Raw genomic sequence first — 16,665 nt, 5'->3', positions numbered from 1 at the left:
ACAGGAACCACCTTATCTTCTTTTTTTCTTTGATATTTTTGATATTTGGGTTGGGCTTTCTTATGGACCTTCAAGTTTTGATAACTTTAGTTGGGCCTAGGCTTGTTTATTAGAGTCCAGAAATAAAGTTAGTAGGAGTGACAGTGGTCAAAATATGTATATGATAATATATACAAATGTATCTAATTAAGAATTTATGTATCTGATAAAATGTATATGTATTGAATTAAGATTATATGTAAAGGTGTTAAAAATGAGCCCAATTACAGCTAACCCACCCAGAATATTAAGGGTTGAACTCAAGATAATTTGAATCGGATTTAGTCTCAACTCATTCAAGTTTTAACCCATTTTAAGAGAATTCTCAATTGAGCCAAATTTTATCTCTAATTTCGACATGTTTGATGACTCTTTATTTGCATTGATGTAATATATGTTTCTATATTGAAAATATTAATTACTATCTATTTTATACTCCCTCCGTCCCTATTTAGTTGTCCACTTTAGAAATGGCACACAAATTAAGGCAACAATAATAGCATAGTGAAGTTACAATTTTACCCTTATAGTACAATTTACAATTTCAAAATAAATTCACTCAAGATAACAAATCAATGTTGGAAAGTTCATAAGTTTATTTACTTTATTTATGACAACTTTTCATTTCAAAATTACAGCCACTTCTTTGAATTCAAGTGAAATAAATTGGAGGGAAACAACATACACTTTTACAATTTTTTGTAACATTTAAAAATTTCCCACCAAAATATTTTGTTATAAAAAAATGCTTCAATGAAATGAGAAATCAAACAATCAATGGATACAAGACAAAATAAATCAAGTTCAATGAATGGAATAGATTTAAATATTTCTGTTGAAGTGGATCTTCAATCAATATAAGTGAGCCTTCTACTTTGATAGGAGTACTAGTTGAAACTTCAACTTATTTTTGTCCATTTTTTTAGTAAAAAAATTGTTCAAAATTTTTACTCATAAACTAACAAAATGCTTTATGGGTAACTTAAAGGACTGTGTAACTTCCCAAGCATAATAAATGTATTGTCTGGTTCCAAAAAGAACGAATTACAGCTTACTAGAAATTTTCAAGAAGTTTAAATAAGGGTATAGGAATAAAAATGTTGTCCTTTCTTGATTTGTCAAAGTGGACAACTAAAAGAGGAAATATGGACAACTAAATAGGGATGGAGGGAGTATCTTTTAGGATTTATCTATCCATTTGTAACTATTTTCTTATAGATTTTTTTGAATTGAAATTCAAATTGTGGTTATAAAACTTAAATATATAATAATATATTATAATTACTGAGGTTAGCGGGTCACCACCCAACCCGCTTTTAAGCCCATATGAGTCCAAACCCATTTGAGCCCAAAGTAAACTTGGGCGGGTTAAGACCCATCCCAACATCTATTTCAATCCATTTTAATATCTCCAATTTCAACCCAGTCCGCTCATTTGACACCCCTAATTATATGTACAGGTTGAAACAGATTTCTGAAGCTCGAGAAAAGTGGGAAGAAAATTGATTTTTGAATATGTTTTAGAATAAATTCAGGAAATGACACGTGATTTACTCTTAATTGATGTGTGTTAGTTACATTTCGTATTTAGATGCATATAAGTAGATATATTTGTTTAGCATGTACTCAAGAACATAAATATGATAGAAATTGTAATATCGAAAACTTAAGGCTCATATCTTTGTAGCAATTGCACCCAATATAGATTTGATAGTTTAAACTAATTAAACTTGTTGGAGTTGAGGAACTACCAAACCTAATTTATACGTAAATGTCTAAAGTCCAAATCACATAATTAAACAAAATGTCAATTTTTTTTTATAGGTATAAGGGGGTATAAATTAGGTTCGGGGCAACCGCAACTTATTATCCATGTCCTGAGTTTGAAATACCAAGACTCGAACTTTCAATTTGTGTCTATCACATCTAAAAATTTATATGAAACGATTGAATATTAAATACTTTGTAATTTTCAACTATGTTTTAAATAATGATTATTCGAAAGGCTATTTGTGTACTTCCCCTTTTTATACCTTTTTCGGCCTTTTGGCTAATATCAAGTGTTCTTCCCCTTTAATAAAAATTTGCAGTATGAGAGGTTCATAGTAGAGCTCATAAGAAGTTTGCTTTGAGTAGTTGATTGTTGCTAGTGTAAGTTTGGGAATTGTCCAAACTACACTCTCTTTTTTTTTTCGGAATGTATTTCTCACTTGGTAAATAAAATCTTACTTACTAAATTTTTTGTCTTTGTTTTCATAATTGGACAAGATAACAAATAAGAATAAGAAGTTGAACTAATAATACCAGAACTACGGAAACAAGTATATTATGAATAAATAAATATGACAAATAATTATCTAAAATAGGTTCTGACAAATAATTTCACTTTGGTAAATGATGGTTAACGTTATGTAACTATATATTGTATAATGTATTTCCCCCCTCAGAAATCTCCTATTTCGTTTTTAATCGAAGCAGAAGGTGCATTATTAATTAAGTTGTGGATCATTCACTATAAAAAAAAAAAAAGGAATAAATGAGGGGCAAAATTTCGTATCTAAACAACAAATAAAATTCTATGTCAATCATATTTAGTTGTGGATTCGTGTTTATAAAAAAACAGACATATATTCAGGATTTTGAGATGATGGGTGCACTATCACAAAAAGGTTGATTTAAGATATAATTTTGATCGATTTGACATTTAGGTTTTTATTACTGAAAACTATTAAAATTTTAATATTATAGGTCCAAAATTAATAGTGCTATCAATAACCACTTAGAGAGGTGTTATCTAATTTTAGAAGAAAAATAAAAACAAAATATAAAATTCAAATTTCTAACCTCACATTGAGAGGTGCACACCGTCATCATCACATTATATGATACTTCGAGTGTGGGTTCACACATCTATATTTCAAATAGCACTACTATATATGATCATCTCGGAAGGGAGCATGGATTCAAGTGAACACGGTGACTCCCCTTGGATACGCCTGGTAAGAAAATCTAATTAGTTATGAATTTTGTAGCTATGAAAATTAACTTAAAATTACCGATAAATTTCATAACTAATCCCATATTTTTTAAAAGTGGTTTATTTCACTTAAGAATTTAGAAGTACATAGTTTTATTTATATCCTAAACATGCACGGATTTGGTGCAAATGCATGCATCGTCTGCTTAACTAAAGGACAAAATTCCTTTTTTATTTTGTTTCAATTTATGTCCTGATATTTGATTGGTAACAGAATTTAATTAAATTTTTTTTTTAAATTTATGTAAAAATAAGATATTTGTCTAGTTATATATCAATTATCATTATATTACGAAGTGTAAAGTTAAATAAGTAAATAGATGTATAATTTTTATGTTGCTGATATCTGTTATTTTATTCTCTTATCATATTCATATTGATATGATCAGAAGATTTATAATTTATGACATTTCTCATATAATTTTCTAACATTCATTTTTAAAAAAAATATTAAATTCAATTTAACTATTTTAAGACAGATTTTAAATCCAAGACTAGGATATTAATTTGTTGAAAATTAGGTTGGTTGATGTTAACTTGTACAAATTTCTTCTTCTCCATATTCAAGTCAAACAAGAAATATTCAAACTTCCTTTTTAAATTTTTTATTTTGTGAAAAATATTCAAAGTTCCAATCATGATGCTCGATTCATCTTCCACTTAATTATATCCACAGAACCCAAAAAAGAGTCATACTAAATTATTCCACTTGAATTTCATGCATTATTTAATTTATAAAGTAACTTTTTGACCATAAATCAAAGACTTCTTCTATCGAACTTATTTTTGACATTCAAAAACTTCTGGAAGAATAAAAAGAAAGGACGAGTCTATAGGAATTAGCACTTTGATTTTTATTTTAGTTTTTAAAGGAAATTTTATTCATAGTGATGGGTAAAACACTATCAATAAAAATTTTCACTCCAACCACCACTAAAAATTCTCTAAATTATCCTATTTTTTTTTGGATAAGGCATAAGTATCCTCTAGATTATAACTGAAATTTCATAGATACGTCTTAATTAAACTAATGCCCTATTATCCACCCTCACCCCCCAAACTCATTTTTTTTGATAATTTTGTACACCTTTTGGCTTATCACACTCCGTGACTCCATGCAGTTGAGTCGCGTGGTAGATATTTGAATGTCACGTAAACCGAAAAGGTGGACAAAATTACAAAAAATAATGGATTCAGATGGTAATAGAACCTTAGTTTAGTTATGGTGTAGTTTAAGGGGGTACTTATAGCATATCCCTAATTTTTTAAAATAAAAATGTTGGATTATTTTTTAAATTTATTTACTCTCTCTATTCCAAAAAGAATAGAATTATTTTCTTATTAATCTGTTATAAAAAAGAATGTTCGTCACATATGAAAATAATGTAACTAGAACTTCATATGTATATACTTTCAATGATTTATTTTTTTATAGTCACACAACTATTTTAATATGTCTAAACCACTAATAATCACTAATTTGAAACGTTTAAGACCACAAGATTCTAATGACACCTTTGTTCTCTCTTTAAAATTTTATTGTCTCTACTTTTAATTTATAACTGTAAGAACTTGTCGAATCTTGAAGAGTAAGTCTTGTTATCTTATCCACTGTGCTGGCAAGATGTCCTTAAGAACAATACAACCATATTAGAAGTATTGTCTTTAGAAATAGACTCTGAATTTAAATTTAATCGAACCTTAATATGAGTATCATTACGAAAAGTTCACCAACTTTCATATGGACAATTTTAATAGCTAAGAGGCTACAGTTATATTGACCAGACATTAATATATTACTACTAGGAAACTAAAGTGACTAAGGAATATAAATTATGTCTATCTTCAATGAATTCTTCCTTTTAATTAGTGTCACGTGCTGTGGTTTTAATTCCAAAATTCACCACGTGCAGCACTAGCCATGCAAATATAATCCTCGTGAAAAATCACAAAAATTCCTTGAGTATTTAGGCCAACAATATGAATTGGTCAATAAAAAAAAAGCTTAGGTTTATTTATTTGTTTCTTTTATCTTAGAAGAATGATTTGCAGAATATTCTAATTTTTATCCCGAAACGTATTAAATAAATAAAAAAAGTAAGACAAGACAAATTGCACGAAAAAGAATATTCAATTAGAAAGGATTAACTCGAGCAAAGGGAGATTAACATGAGTTGTACAACATGATTCGAACATTCATTCCCCTTAATCAAGAGTTTTGAATTCAAGCACTTAAAAAAAAAAATATGATAGGAGCTTTGTCTCGAGAATTGGGCTCAACAATGTCGATTTCCAATATAAATATTGAATATTGAATCATAATGGGATGGTTCAAACTTTAGACGTTTTCTTCACCCTTAATCAAGAATTTGAATTTGAGCCTCAGAGGATTTAAAAATCATGTTTGGAGCTCTATCTCAAGAATTGAGCTTTGCAATGTGAGTATTTAAATTTAATCGAGTCTCAATATAATTATGGAGTGAAAAAATAAAAGGACACGACCAAGAGAGTAATGTGAACACATTTTTATTTTAACTTTATGGTTCCCTTATGTTGCATCTCAAAGAATTGGTTTGGTAGATTATAAGCATATTATAAGTTATCTTAGCAATAATAATGGTGACTCTAGCTCCTACACACTTTATTATCCATTAAAGCATTTAAATAAAATTATTTTGACGACATCTTAATCATAGTTTTACCACCACTAATTTAGAGTTATTAGGGCCATAATTATGAAAGAAACGTAACTTCACACTTATTTTTGAGGAGCAAAATATTATGAACGATTACTTTACATTGACTATATCTAGTCAGCACTATTCTATAGTCCATTACAAATGTTATTTTCGTTATATAATCTTTTAAATAGAAATTAGTATAAAATAACACAATTATCACCCTTACGCGCACCAACATCAAAGTTTTACGAGAGAGAATGTTAAAATGGACATGATAAAATCAAGTACAAAAGGAGTTTAACTTTTATATACAAAATAACTAATAATGTATATATAAATGATACTCCACCAATTACTCGTATTTTGGCCATAAGAAGTTGGATTTATTACAAGAAGACATGTTATTATATATGTTACAATTACTAGATTAAAAAAAACATTATAATAATATCAAGATTCAAGATTTGAGGTTTATGAGTTCTTAAAAAAAAATTAGAAGGCCATGATATTTTTTGATAATGGAAGACGAGGACAAATTAAAGCTCAAGTGAAAATGTCAAATTAATAATAAAATTATGTTCACATTTTGGAGGTGAAAGTATTAATTGAGTTTAATTTAGAATTGATATAGAGCGTCACATTGTGTGATATATATATTCTAGAGACATACAATGACCAATTTCGAACAATTTAGTAGTTTTAAATTGCGATTTTAACTACGATTAGTTTCAATTGAGTATCTGAATCATGATGATAAAATGTTCCTATTAAACAATTTTCGTTCAAATTAAAAATTGTGTTTGTTCTCAAATGCTTATTACATAGATATATAAGTTAAAGTACTAAATATATCATCGATCTTCTTTAATTATACACATCATCTTCAAGTGGCCGAACATGCTTGTGATTTTTATGACTTATTGAAACTAATTCGTATAACTAAAGGAGATGACATATTTTAAATGGTCAACTAATTATCTACGTAATGGACATATGAGAACACACATAAAAAAATTAAAATTTTAATTAAAAATATCTAATATAAATATTTTAAGTATATATTAATATAAATATCTATTAATTATTCGAGCATATAAATGAAATTTGATCATAGTACGTATCATAGAATCACAAAAAAAAAATTGACCAAATGAAGACCAAAGTCCTCAGTGCTGAGATCATGAGTCTTATATTAATATATAGGTTTCATGATGAGTTGGCCGCCACTTATAACCTCACAAATCCATTTGACCAACATTTTGACCACACGTGCATAATTATTAATTTTGGATTAATTCATGCAGCCCCTAGTATTTATTTACTACTATATAATTAAGAAGACCACACTCCACACTAGTCTCCATCAATTTTCAACCATAAAATATCTACATGATTAATTAGTAGACTCTTTCAATCCATCTTTTCTTAAATAAATAAATCATATAATAGTTGGACAATTCATTCTCTCTATATATAGATCACACCTTCCTCTTATAAGTTCAAATACCAAATTTTATCAAATATATCACATCCAACAAATAATAATCCATATAATTTTTCGAGGAATCCTTCATTAGTAGTTGTGAACGATTGATATATTCTATTTTTTATTATCTACCTTAATTTATTCGTAGGAGCAAATCAGAAAGATTGAGAAATATAATTATTTTAATTCATTCTCAACGTGACGAGATTAATGGATTCTTCATCTTCCTCATCATCATACTCATATTCACAATATCATCATCTTGGTTTCAATGAGAATGACACTGAGGACATGCTTCTTCTTAATGTTCTATCTGAAGCCAGAGAAGATTCATCATCTAATAATATTCATGTGAATCATGAAGAAACTAATGAAAGATCGCGAAAAGAGGTGGCTACTAGTTATAGAGGTGTAAGAAGGAGGCCATGGGGGAAATACGCGGCTGAAATAAGGGATTCAACTAGAAATAGTGTTAGGGTTTGGTTAGGAACATTTGACACTGCTGAAGAAGCTGCATTGGCTTATGACCAAGCTGCATACGCGTTGCATGGGACAATGGCGGTGCTAAATTATCCAGTGGAGATGGTGTATCGATCGTTGATGGAGATGGATTGTAGATTTGAAGAAGGATGTTCACCTGTTTTGGCTTTGAAGAAATGGCATTCTATGATGAAAAAGGGTAATAATAAGAGTAATAGTAAAAAGAAGGAAGAAAAAAAAATGAGTTATGAAAATGTGTTGGTTTTAGAGGATTTAGGTGCTGATTATTTAGAGGAAATTTTGATGTTGTCTGAAGGAAGTTCTGATCCTTCAACGTAGATTCGCGTTGGGAAGTTCCACGTTGGGGGTAAAACTCTCTGTAATAAAGGTGACTTTGTACCTAGGAAGACTCGAACTCGAGACCTCTAGTCAAGGATGAAAGAGTACTTATCACTCCACCACAACCCTTGTTGGCAGTAGTACATACTTGTATTTTTGTGTTTATTGTTTAAAAAAATTGCAATTAATTGGTCTACACATTGTACTAATTAAGTGGTGTAGAGTGTAAATATAATTCTGTTTTTACTCATTTTAAAATTCTGTCAAATTAAAGTTAATAGAAAAAATCAAATAAACTAGTTAAAAGTAGTAAAAAAAGAACCTAAGTAGAAAAACAAAAAGGATTGGTGTTGGGCTAGCTTGTTGTTAAGGTCGAAGAAAACTGATTCTTTCATTATATTCTCTCTTTTTATGTTGGAATTAGGAATTACAAAGTTTTCTTGCCATGTGTTGGAGGACTTTTAATCTTGAAAAATAATAGTTCAAGGCGGTAATAAGAGCATCTTATAATTTAAGTATGAATTAAACTTAGGGATAAGGGTTTGAAAAATACCCCAACTTTGGTCAAATTTGTTGTTGCGATACTAAACTTTCATGAGGACTTATTACCTCCCTAGACTATTTAATACAATATTTTTTACCACCTGAACTATTTAATAGTGTATTTTAAAGGTATATATGTGTCCACGTGGACACATTACTATTTATAATTTTGCATTATTTTTTATGTCCACGTGGACAAATATATATGTTTAAAATACGGTATTAAATAGTCTAAGGAGGTAATAGGTCCTCATGAAAGTTTAGTATCGCAACAACAAATTCGACCAAAGTTGGGGTATTTTTCAGACCCTTATCCCTTAAACTTACAAAATAATTATAGCTCAAGAGAGTTTACAACTATTATAAAAATTACGTGGATAACTTAATTTACTCTACGCGCCTCTAAGTCAGTGTTAGAAAACACTTTGTTATTTTTCAAGTCCGATAATTTAACCCTTGAAAGTTATAATTCATGGTAGTTCCAAAAACAAGACATAATTTAAATATGTAACTTACAAGTTACAAAAATGTGATAGTCTAGGAGGATTTAACCATTAACTATCCATTTTTATAGCTATAATTTATAAAATATATTCATAAATACATAATATATCATATGAAAATAAATTAATACTCAATATTTTATAAAAGTTAATCTAACAAAATAAATCAAACATAAATGTAAAGATTGTGTTTAAAATGTAAAAAGTGACTAAAAAAAGTACTTATTAATTAGTTGATGGATCCAAACATCAAGTTCTATCTAGAAGAAAGGGTGACCTATATAAAGAATTCATATACTGAGAGAGTACTTTTGAGTTGATAGCGAATTGTTCGAATTAAGAACTCAATCCATACAAACATTGTACATAAAGTGTGAGCCAAATGTCATAATTGACCAAATTCTTTTGAAAACTAAGCATAATATGATAAACATAGCTGAAAATAAAGTCATAGATTTTTTGTGTTTTCTCATACATTTGACATTTTAATAGTATATATTCTCAGTTTTAGAATAATCCAAAATAGATATCGCAACACACTAGCAAATTGGGAATAACGTGTTCTTCGTAACGACATAAAATATATGACCACATATAATTTCAATCTTTTTTAATTTGAAGCATGTAACAAGGTCCCAAAATCTTTACAAAACCAATAATTCCATACCAAATAAAAACAATTCAAAGTATTCCAACTGGCTTGTGTTATCTCGATGTTTTACGTTACTATTATTGTGAATTTTCTATAATCTAATGAGAGGGAAGAGTATATCAATAATCGTGAATGATATCTCAATATATTTCATACTATGATTGTGATATATTTCAACAACAAATACTAAGATTATGAGTCAAATGATGTTTTTTCACAATTTTAAGAACATAACTATATATATATATACTAATTACTGATCATGTGCTTACATTAAACTTGATACATCGAGATACTTATTTGAGATAATTGATTTTATTTGAACCTAAAATAGTAAAATGCTTACTTTAGCTTATCAATTTCACTTTAATTTAAGTTGTTTAGCTAGACACTCTCTTATCTACTTAAATTGAACCTATCTCATTTTTATCTGTAACATTCTTTACTTCAATCTCATTTTTATCTGTAACATTCTTTACTTCAATCTATTCTTTTGTCTTTTAGATTATTTTTTTTTTGAAGAAAATTAAAGACAAAAAAAGAGAGAAAAAAAGGCAAAAAGAGTTGGGTATACACGTGAGAAAGAGTATTATGAAATATACTTATTCATTAATTGAACAAAAAAAATAAAAATAATTATGAGATATTTATCCTAATTCCCAAAATTTGGAATTGGTTGCTCAATCTTTCACAAACAATTGTCTCATTTGCATATATAGTCTTTTAGCTACGAGTTCATTCGAATTCTTAATTTATCAACTTGATATATATATGTCACATATTTTGTCCGAAAGGTTTGAGAGATAAGCATATTTCCAATGGTTCCCAATGGAAAGTCGAACAGAAGATTAATGTTTTTAATAGTGAATTTTATCAGATTATCACTTAATGCTTATAATTACATAAATTTATTTGTATTATCTTATAAATCGCCTAATTATTAAATATTTTTTACACCATTAATAATATACATAACTCAAACTCTTCAAAGTTTTTTACGCTTTCACTATATCAACTTTTTTTTTCAAGATTTTCATTCAAAAAGATGTGTATGTTAACCTATCAAGTATATCTCTGTATAATAACTTAAAACTTCTTTTTCTTTTGATCATTAGTTTCTTTTAAAAACTGGAAAATTCATCACAATCATATATAATTAAACCAATAAAACAATATGCCTAAACTCACCTACTATTAAAATTGGAAAGCCATTTTTCACTTAATTTATCAAAATAATATGTGATAGAGCATAGAAGGAAACTGAAGAATTAGGGAGGGTGTGTTTTTTAAGTAGAAAAAAAATGTAGAACTTAAAATTTATTCATGAAAATACTTGGGGGGGGGGGGGGGGGGNAGTTTTGTGTTTATTGTAAAAAAAAACAAAAAATGCAATCAATTGATATAGGCATAGCACTTAAGTGGTTTAGAGGGTAAATACTAAATATAACTTTGTTTTCATTGTGGTGCAGTGGTGTGATTGCTCTACCTTAATTAGAAGTCTTGAATTCTAGTCTTGGCATGCAGAAAAATTTGTTGAGAGCGTTATCCTTGAATAAATTTTGTGCCCTATGGTGTCCGGGTTTATATTGTGTGATCCAAAATTAGCCGACCCTCTAATATTCAGATTTAGTCAGGATTCCAATGCGAACTCTAGACACTGAGTGAGAAATAAAATTAAAATATTCCTAAATTAATAACTATCGCTTTTTTTGAGTTTCATACTTAAATTATTAGATGATTTTGTTATACACTCCCCTTTAAAAGTTACCCCTCCCCTTTCATCCCTAACTATAATTTTTGAAAGTTAAAAACCCCTCTGATGATATTGTTGAATGCACCTAATTGGACTAAAGGATCGGTCGTTGGGTTTGCCGTAACAATTAAAATCTATTGGTCACTTACAACATAATAATAATAAAAAAAAATAGGCTCTTCAAATAAAGATCTTATATATGTAGAAATGAAGATCTCTTATATGTTAAAATAAAAATTTCTCGTAGAAAAGACAGTAAAACTCAAAAAAATTTTATAAGTGATCTATAAAATTAATTCCAGAGGGTGTTTTCATTCCCAATAATATGGGGGGAAAATAAAAAAGAAAGCGAAAAGTAATTTAAGATGGAATCCAAATATGCAATTCCAGATCAATTCATTTAAAGAAGATGTATAGAATAAAAACTAAAAAATATATCATATGAAAATAAATTAATACTCATAATTTACGAAATATACTTCATAAATACATAATATATCATATGCAAATAAATTAGTACCTATCATTTTATAAAAGTTAATTCAAAGAGAGAAATCAAATATAAATGTAAAAAAGTGTGCTTAAAATGTTACAAATGACTCAAAATGTTTTTATTAGTTTGCATAAATAGGTCTATATATAAGCAAATGTTAGAGTTTTATTTAGGTAGTAGTCAAGAAATTTCAACTGATTCTTCTTAGAAAGATTTGTATTTATAAACTCAATAACATAAGCAAATGTTGCACGAAAAAATGATTCTCTAGCTCTCTTCTCATCTAGTAGTAATCAATTTGTCGAAACTTGGAGCAGTAAAGCTAAAATCCTCCATTAATGGAGTTTGAGTTTGGTGAAGAGAAAAGGAACATTCTAGAGAGAAGATGAAAAGTAAAATCATATGAATTGTATTTCACCAAAACTAAATGTACAAGCTTTACATTACTGTGTATATATACAAGTATGAAAGTTATGAAAATAACTAACTCTGTTTTCATCGTGGTGCAGTGGTGTGATTGCTCTACCTTAATTAGAAGTCTTGAATTCTAGTCTTGGCATGCAGAAAAATTTATTGAGAGCGTCATCCTTGAATAAATTTTGTGCTCTATGGTGTCCGGGTTTATAGTGTGTGATCCAAATTTAATCGACTCTCTAATAATCAGATTTAGTCAGGATTCCAATGCGAACTCTAGACACTGAGTGAGAAATAAAATTAAAATATTCCTAAATTAATAACTATCGCTATTTTTGAGTTTCATACTTAAATTATTAGATGATTTTGTTATATACTCCCCTTTAAAAGTTACCCCTCCCCTTTCATCTCTAACTATAATTTTTGAAAGTTAAAAACCCCTCTGATGATATTGTTGAATGCACCTAATGGGACTAAAGGATCGGTCGTTGGGTTTGCCGTAACAATTAAAATCTATTGGTCACTTACAAAATAATTTTTAAAAAATAAAAAATAGGCTCTTCAAATAACTAAAGATCTTATATATATATGTAGAAATGAAGATCTCTTATATGTTAAAATAAAAATTTCTCGTAGAAAAGACAATAAAACTCAAAAAAAAAAATTATAAGTGATCTATAAAATTAATTCTAGAGGGTGTTTTTATTCCCAATAATATGGGGGGAAAATAAAAAAGAAAGCAATAAGTAATTTAAGATGGAATCCAAATATGCAATTCCAGATCAATTCATTTAAAGAAGATGTATAGAATAAAAACTAAAAAATATATCATATGAAAATAAATTAATACTCATAATTTAGGAAATATACTTCATAAATGCATAATATATCATATGCAAATAAATTAATACCTATCATTTTATAAAAGTTAATCCAAAGAGAGAAATCAAATATAAATGTAAAAAAGTGTTCTTAAAATGTTACAAATGACTCAAATGTTTTTATTAGTTTGCATAAATAGGCCTATATATAAACAAATGTTAAGAGTTTTATTTAGGTAGTAGTCAAGAAATTTCAACTGATTCTTCTTAGAAAGATTTGTATTTATAAACTCAATAACATAAGCAAATGTTGCACGAAAAAATGATTCTCTAGCTCTCTTCTCACCTAGTAGTAATCAAATTTGTTGAAACTTGGAGCAGTAAAGCTAAAATCCTCCATTAATGGAGTTTGAGTTTGGTGAAGAAAAAAGGAACATTCTAGAGAGAAGATGAAAAGTAAAATCATATGAATTATATTTCACCAAAACTAACTGTACAAGCTTTACATTACTGTGTATATATACAAGTATGAAAGTTATGAAAATAACTAACTACTGCACTGTAGCAAACCTAACCGACTCTAACTAACTTCAACTGACTATCACTGACTGTGTATTGTCTCTGCTAATTACTTAATTCTAACACCCTCTCAAGTTGGAGGTGAGGTAATCACAGACAACTTGTGCAGAATTGTAGAGTGTTTAACTCCAGTCAATGCCTTGGTAAATATATCTGCTAATTGTGAGTTTGTGGAAATGTGATGAAGTGTGATCAACCCTTGTTGAAATTTGTCTCTAACAAAATAACAATCCACTTCTATGTGTTTCGTTCTTTCATGGAAAACGGGATTTTTGGCAATGTGAACTGCTGCTGGCTGTCGCAAAATACATGTATAGACAAAGTGTTGTGTACCATCAGTTCATCAAGTAGTCTTTCAAGCCACACTAGTTCCCCCACGACTTATCGCACAACCCTGAGGATAATGACATAGTGGCATGCTTCTTAGACTTCCAACTGATGGGGCAATCTCCCATAAGGACCAAGTACCTACTAACAGACCTCCTTGAATTAGAACAAGAGGCCCAATCTGAATCACAATAAGCACTGACAGTGAATTCTGGTTTATTTGAGATAAAAATTTCCAAATTGGAATCTTGTTTGAGATACCTAAGTATATGATAGACAGCCCTCAAGTGTGTATCTCTAGGTGATTGCATAAATTGGCTGAGATATTGTACACTGAATGCTATGTCCATTCTTGTGTTTGTGAGGAAGTTAAGCTTACCAATTAGTTTCTTATAGTGAGTAGGATTTGACAGTAGTTTGCCATTAGCTGCGGTAAACTTCTCAGTAGAATCAAGTGGTGAATTAGTCATTTTGCAGTCCAGAATATCAAACTCCTTTAGAAGGTCAGTAGTGAACTTTCTCTGGAAAATGAGAACACCATCTTGTCTGTACAGTATTTCCAGCCCTAAGAAATAATGTAGCCTCCCAAGGTCTTTAATCTTAAACTGATCATGTAGGAAAGCCTTCAAAGAGTTGATTTCTTCCAAGTCAGTTCCTGTCAAGATAACATCATCCACATAGACAACAACAAACACTAAAGAACAATCTTTTCTTCTGTAAAATAATGAGTAATCACTGTTTGAGTGTGTGTATCCCTTTGAGCAAAGGTTGCTAGCCAATTTGTCATACCATTGCCTACTTGCCTGCTTCAAGCCATATAAAGATTTCTTGAGTTTGCACACCAAATTGTTTTCATCTACCATAAGACCTTTTGGCAGTTTCATGTACATTTCTTCATGTAGGTCACCATGTAGGAAAGCATTGTTCACATCCAATTGATACATATTTCATCCCTTTTTCACAGCCAAGTAGATTAAAGTCCTCACAGTAGTTATTTTTACTACAGGTGAAAAGGTCTCAATATAGTCAATCCCAACCTGTTGTGTATACCCTTTTACTATCAGCCTAGATTTGAACCTTTCTACACTTCCATCAGCTTTATGTTTAACTTTGTACACCCATTTGCATCTAAATGCATTCTTCCATGCTGGTAAGGGGACTAGGTCACATGTATCATTTGCATAGAGTGCTTCAAACTTTTATGTTATTGCCACTGCTTCCTCATAACAAGAGGGTTCACAGTCATGTGAGATTGCTTTTATCAACTGCTGGCTATTAGAGCATAGGGTGGTGAAACATACATGGTCATGATTGGCTATCACTGAGGTGAGGGAATGTTATAGATCAGGTGTTTGAGTGTGTGAGTGCAATTTAGGCAATGTGTAGTTATATTCTTTAAGGTAGTTAGAGGGATGAATTGATCTAGTTGTTCTTCTGAGTGTTGGTGTTAGTGGAGCCTCATTAGAAATGATGGGGTCATAGTTAGGTAATGGTGTTATAGTATTATGTGAATCTGAGTGTGTAGGGACATTATTGCTCACTTGATCAGTAGTGAAATTATGGAAAGTGTTTGAATTCAACCAGTTATCATCAATAAAAGTATTATTTGTACCAGGTATGCAAGGCAATTTAGCAGAGTTGTGAACAAACAACTTTATGATAGAAGTAAAACTAGAACCATCAAGAGCAATAACAAATGGAAACACTGATTCATGAAAAGAAACATCTCTGCATACATGAACCTTTTTGGTTGCTAAATCTATGACTTTGTAACCTTTAGTATTGAAAGGATATCCAACAAAAATATGTGGTGTTGCCCTTGGTTCAAACTTATCTCTATGAGCTTTTAAAGTGGTGGGAAAACATAGACATCCAAAACTTCTAAGATGAGAGTATGTGGGTTTTCTTTGGTATAACTATTCATATGGAGATTTATTCTGTAGTATTTTGGTTGGAAGTCTGTTAATGAGGTAAGTGGCAGTTAGTATGCATTCCCCCCAATACCTAATGAGAATTTTTGAATGGTAAAGGAGCGTATTTGCTGTCTCTAGAAAGTGTTTGTGTTTTCGTTTTACCACCCCATTTTGTTGGGGTGTGTAGGGGCATGACCTTTGGTGTATTATTCCTTTTTCTTGAAAAAACTTTGCTGCCTCACCAATTGTGAATTCCAAGACATTATCAGACCTGATGGCTTTTAGTGTAGTGTGGAATTGATTCTCTATTAGGCATATGAAGGCTTTTACAGCTTGCAGTGCATTGCTCTTGCATTTGAGCAGATGAGTCTAGGTTGATCTACTATGATCATCTACCATAAATAGAAAATAATTATAACCATCATGGGTAGGTATGTGATATGGTCCCCACAAATCAATGTGTAACAATTCAAACATTTTACTAGTTGTATTGGTGCTTTCTGGGAAAGAAATTCTAGTTTGTCTTGTCATAGAGCATATGGCACAAGTGAAAGGTTATTTACTAGAAAAAGTTACAGATATGGTGGATATGCTCTTTATTTTTA

General features: G+C 29.7%; 1 protein-coding gene across 1 annotated transcript; it reads left to right on the top strand.

Annotated features, from left to right (window-relative positions):
• Positions 1 to 7,453: 7,453 nt before the first annotated feature.
• On the top strand, positions 7,454 to 8,062 carry LOC125843811 (ethylene-response factor C3-like). Its single transcript, XM_049523014.1, has one exon. The coding sequence runs from the start codon at positions 7,454 to 7,456 to the stop codon at positions 8,060 to 8,062; it is 609 nt and encodes a 202-aa protein (XP_049378971.1).
• Positions 8,063 to 16,665: the final 8,603 nt, after the last annotated feature.

The sequence above is a fragment of the Solanum stenotomum genome, chromosome 11 (genome assembly GCF_019186545.1).
Source record: "Solanum stenotomum isolate F172 chromosome 11, ASM1918654v1, whole genome shotgun sequence".
Taxonomy (NCBI): domain Eukaryota; kingdom Viridiplantae; phylum Streptophyta; class Magnoliopsida; order Solanales; family Solanaceae; genus Solanum; species Solanum stenotomum.
This window is presented reverse-complemented; position numbering and strand designations above follow the sequence as displayed.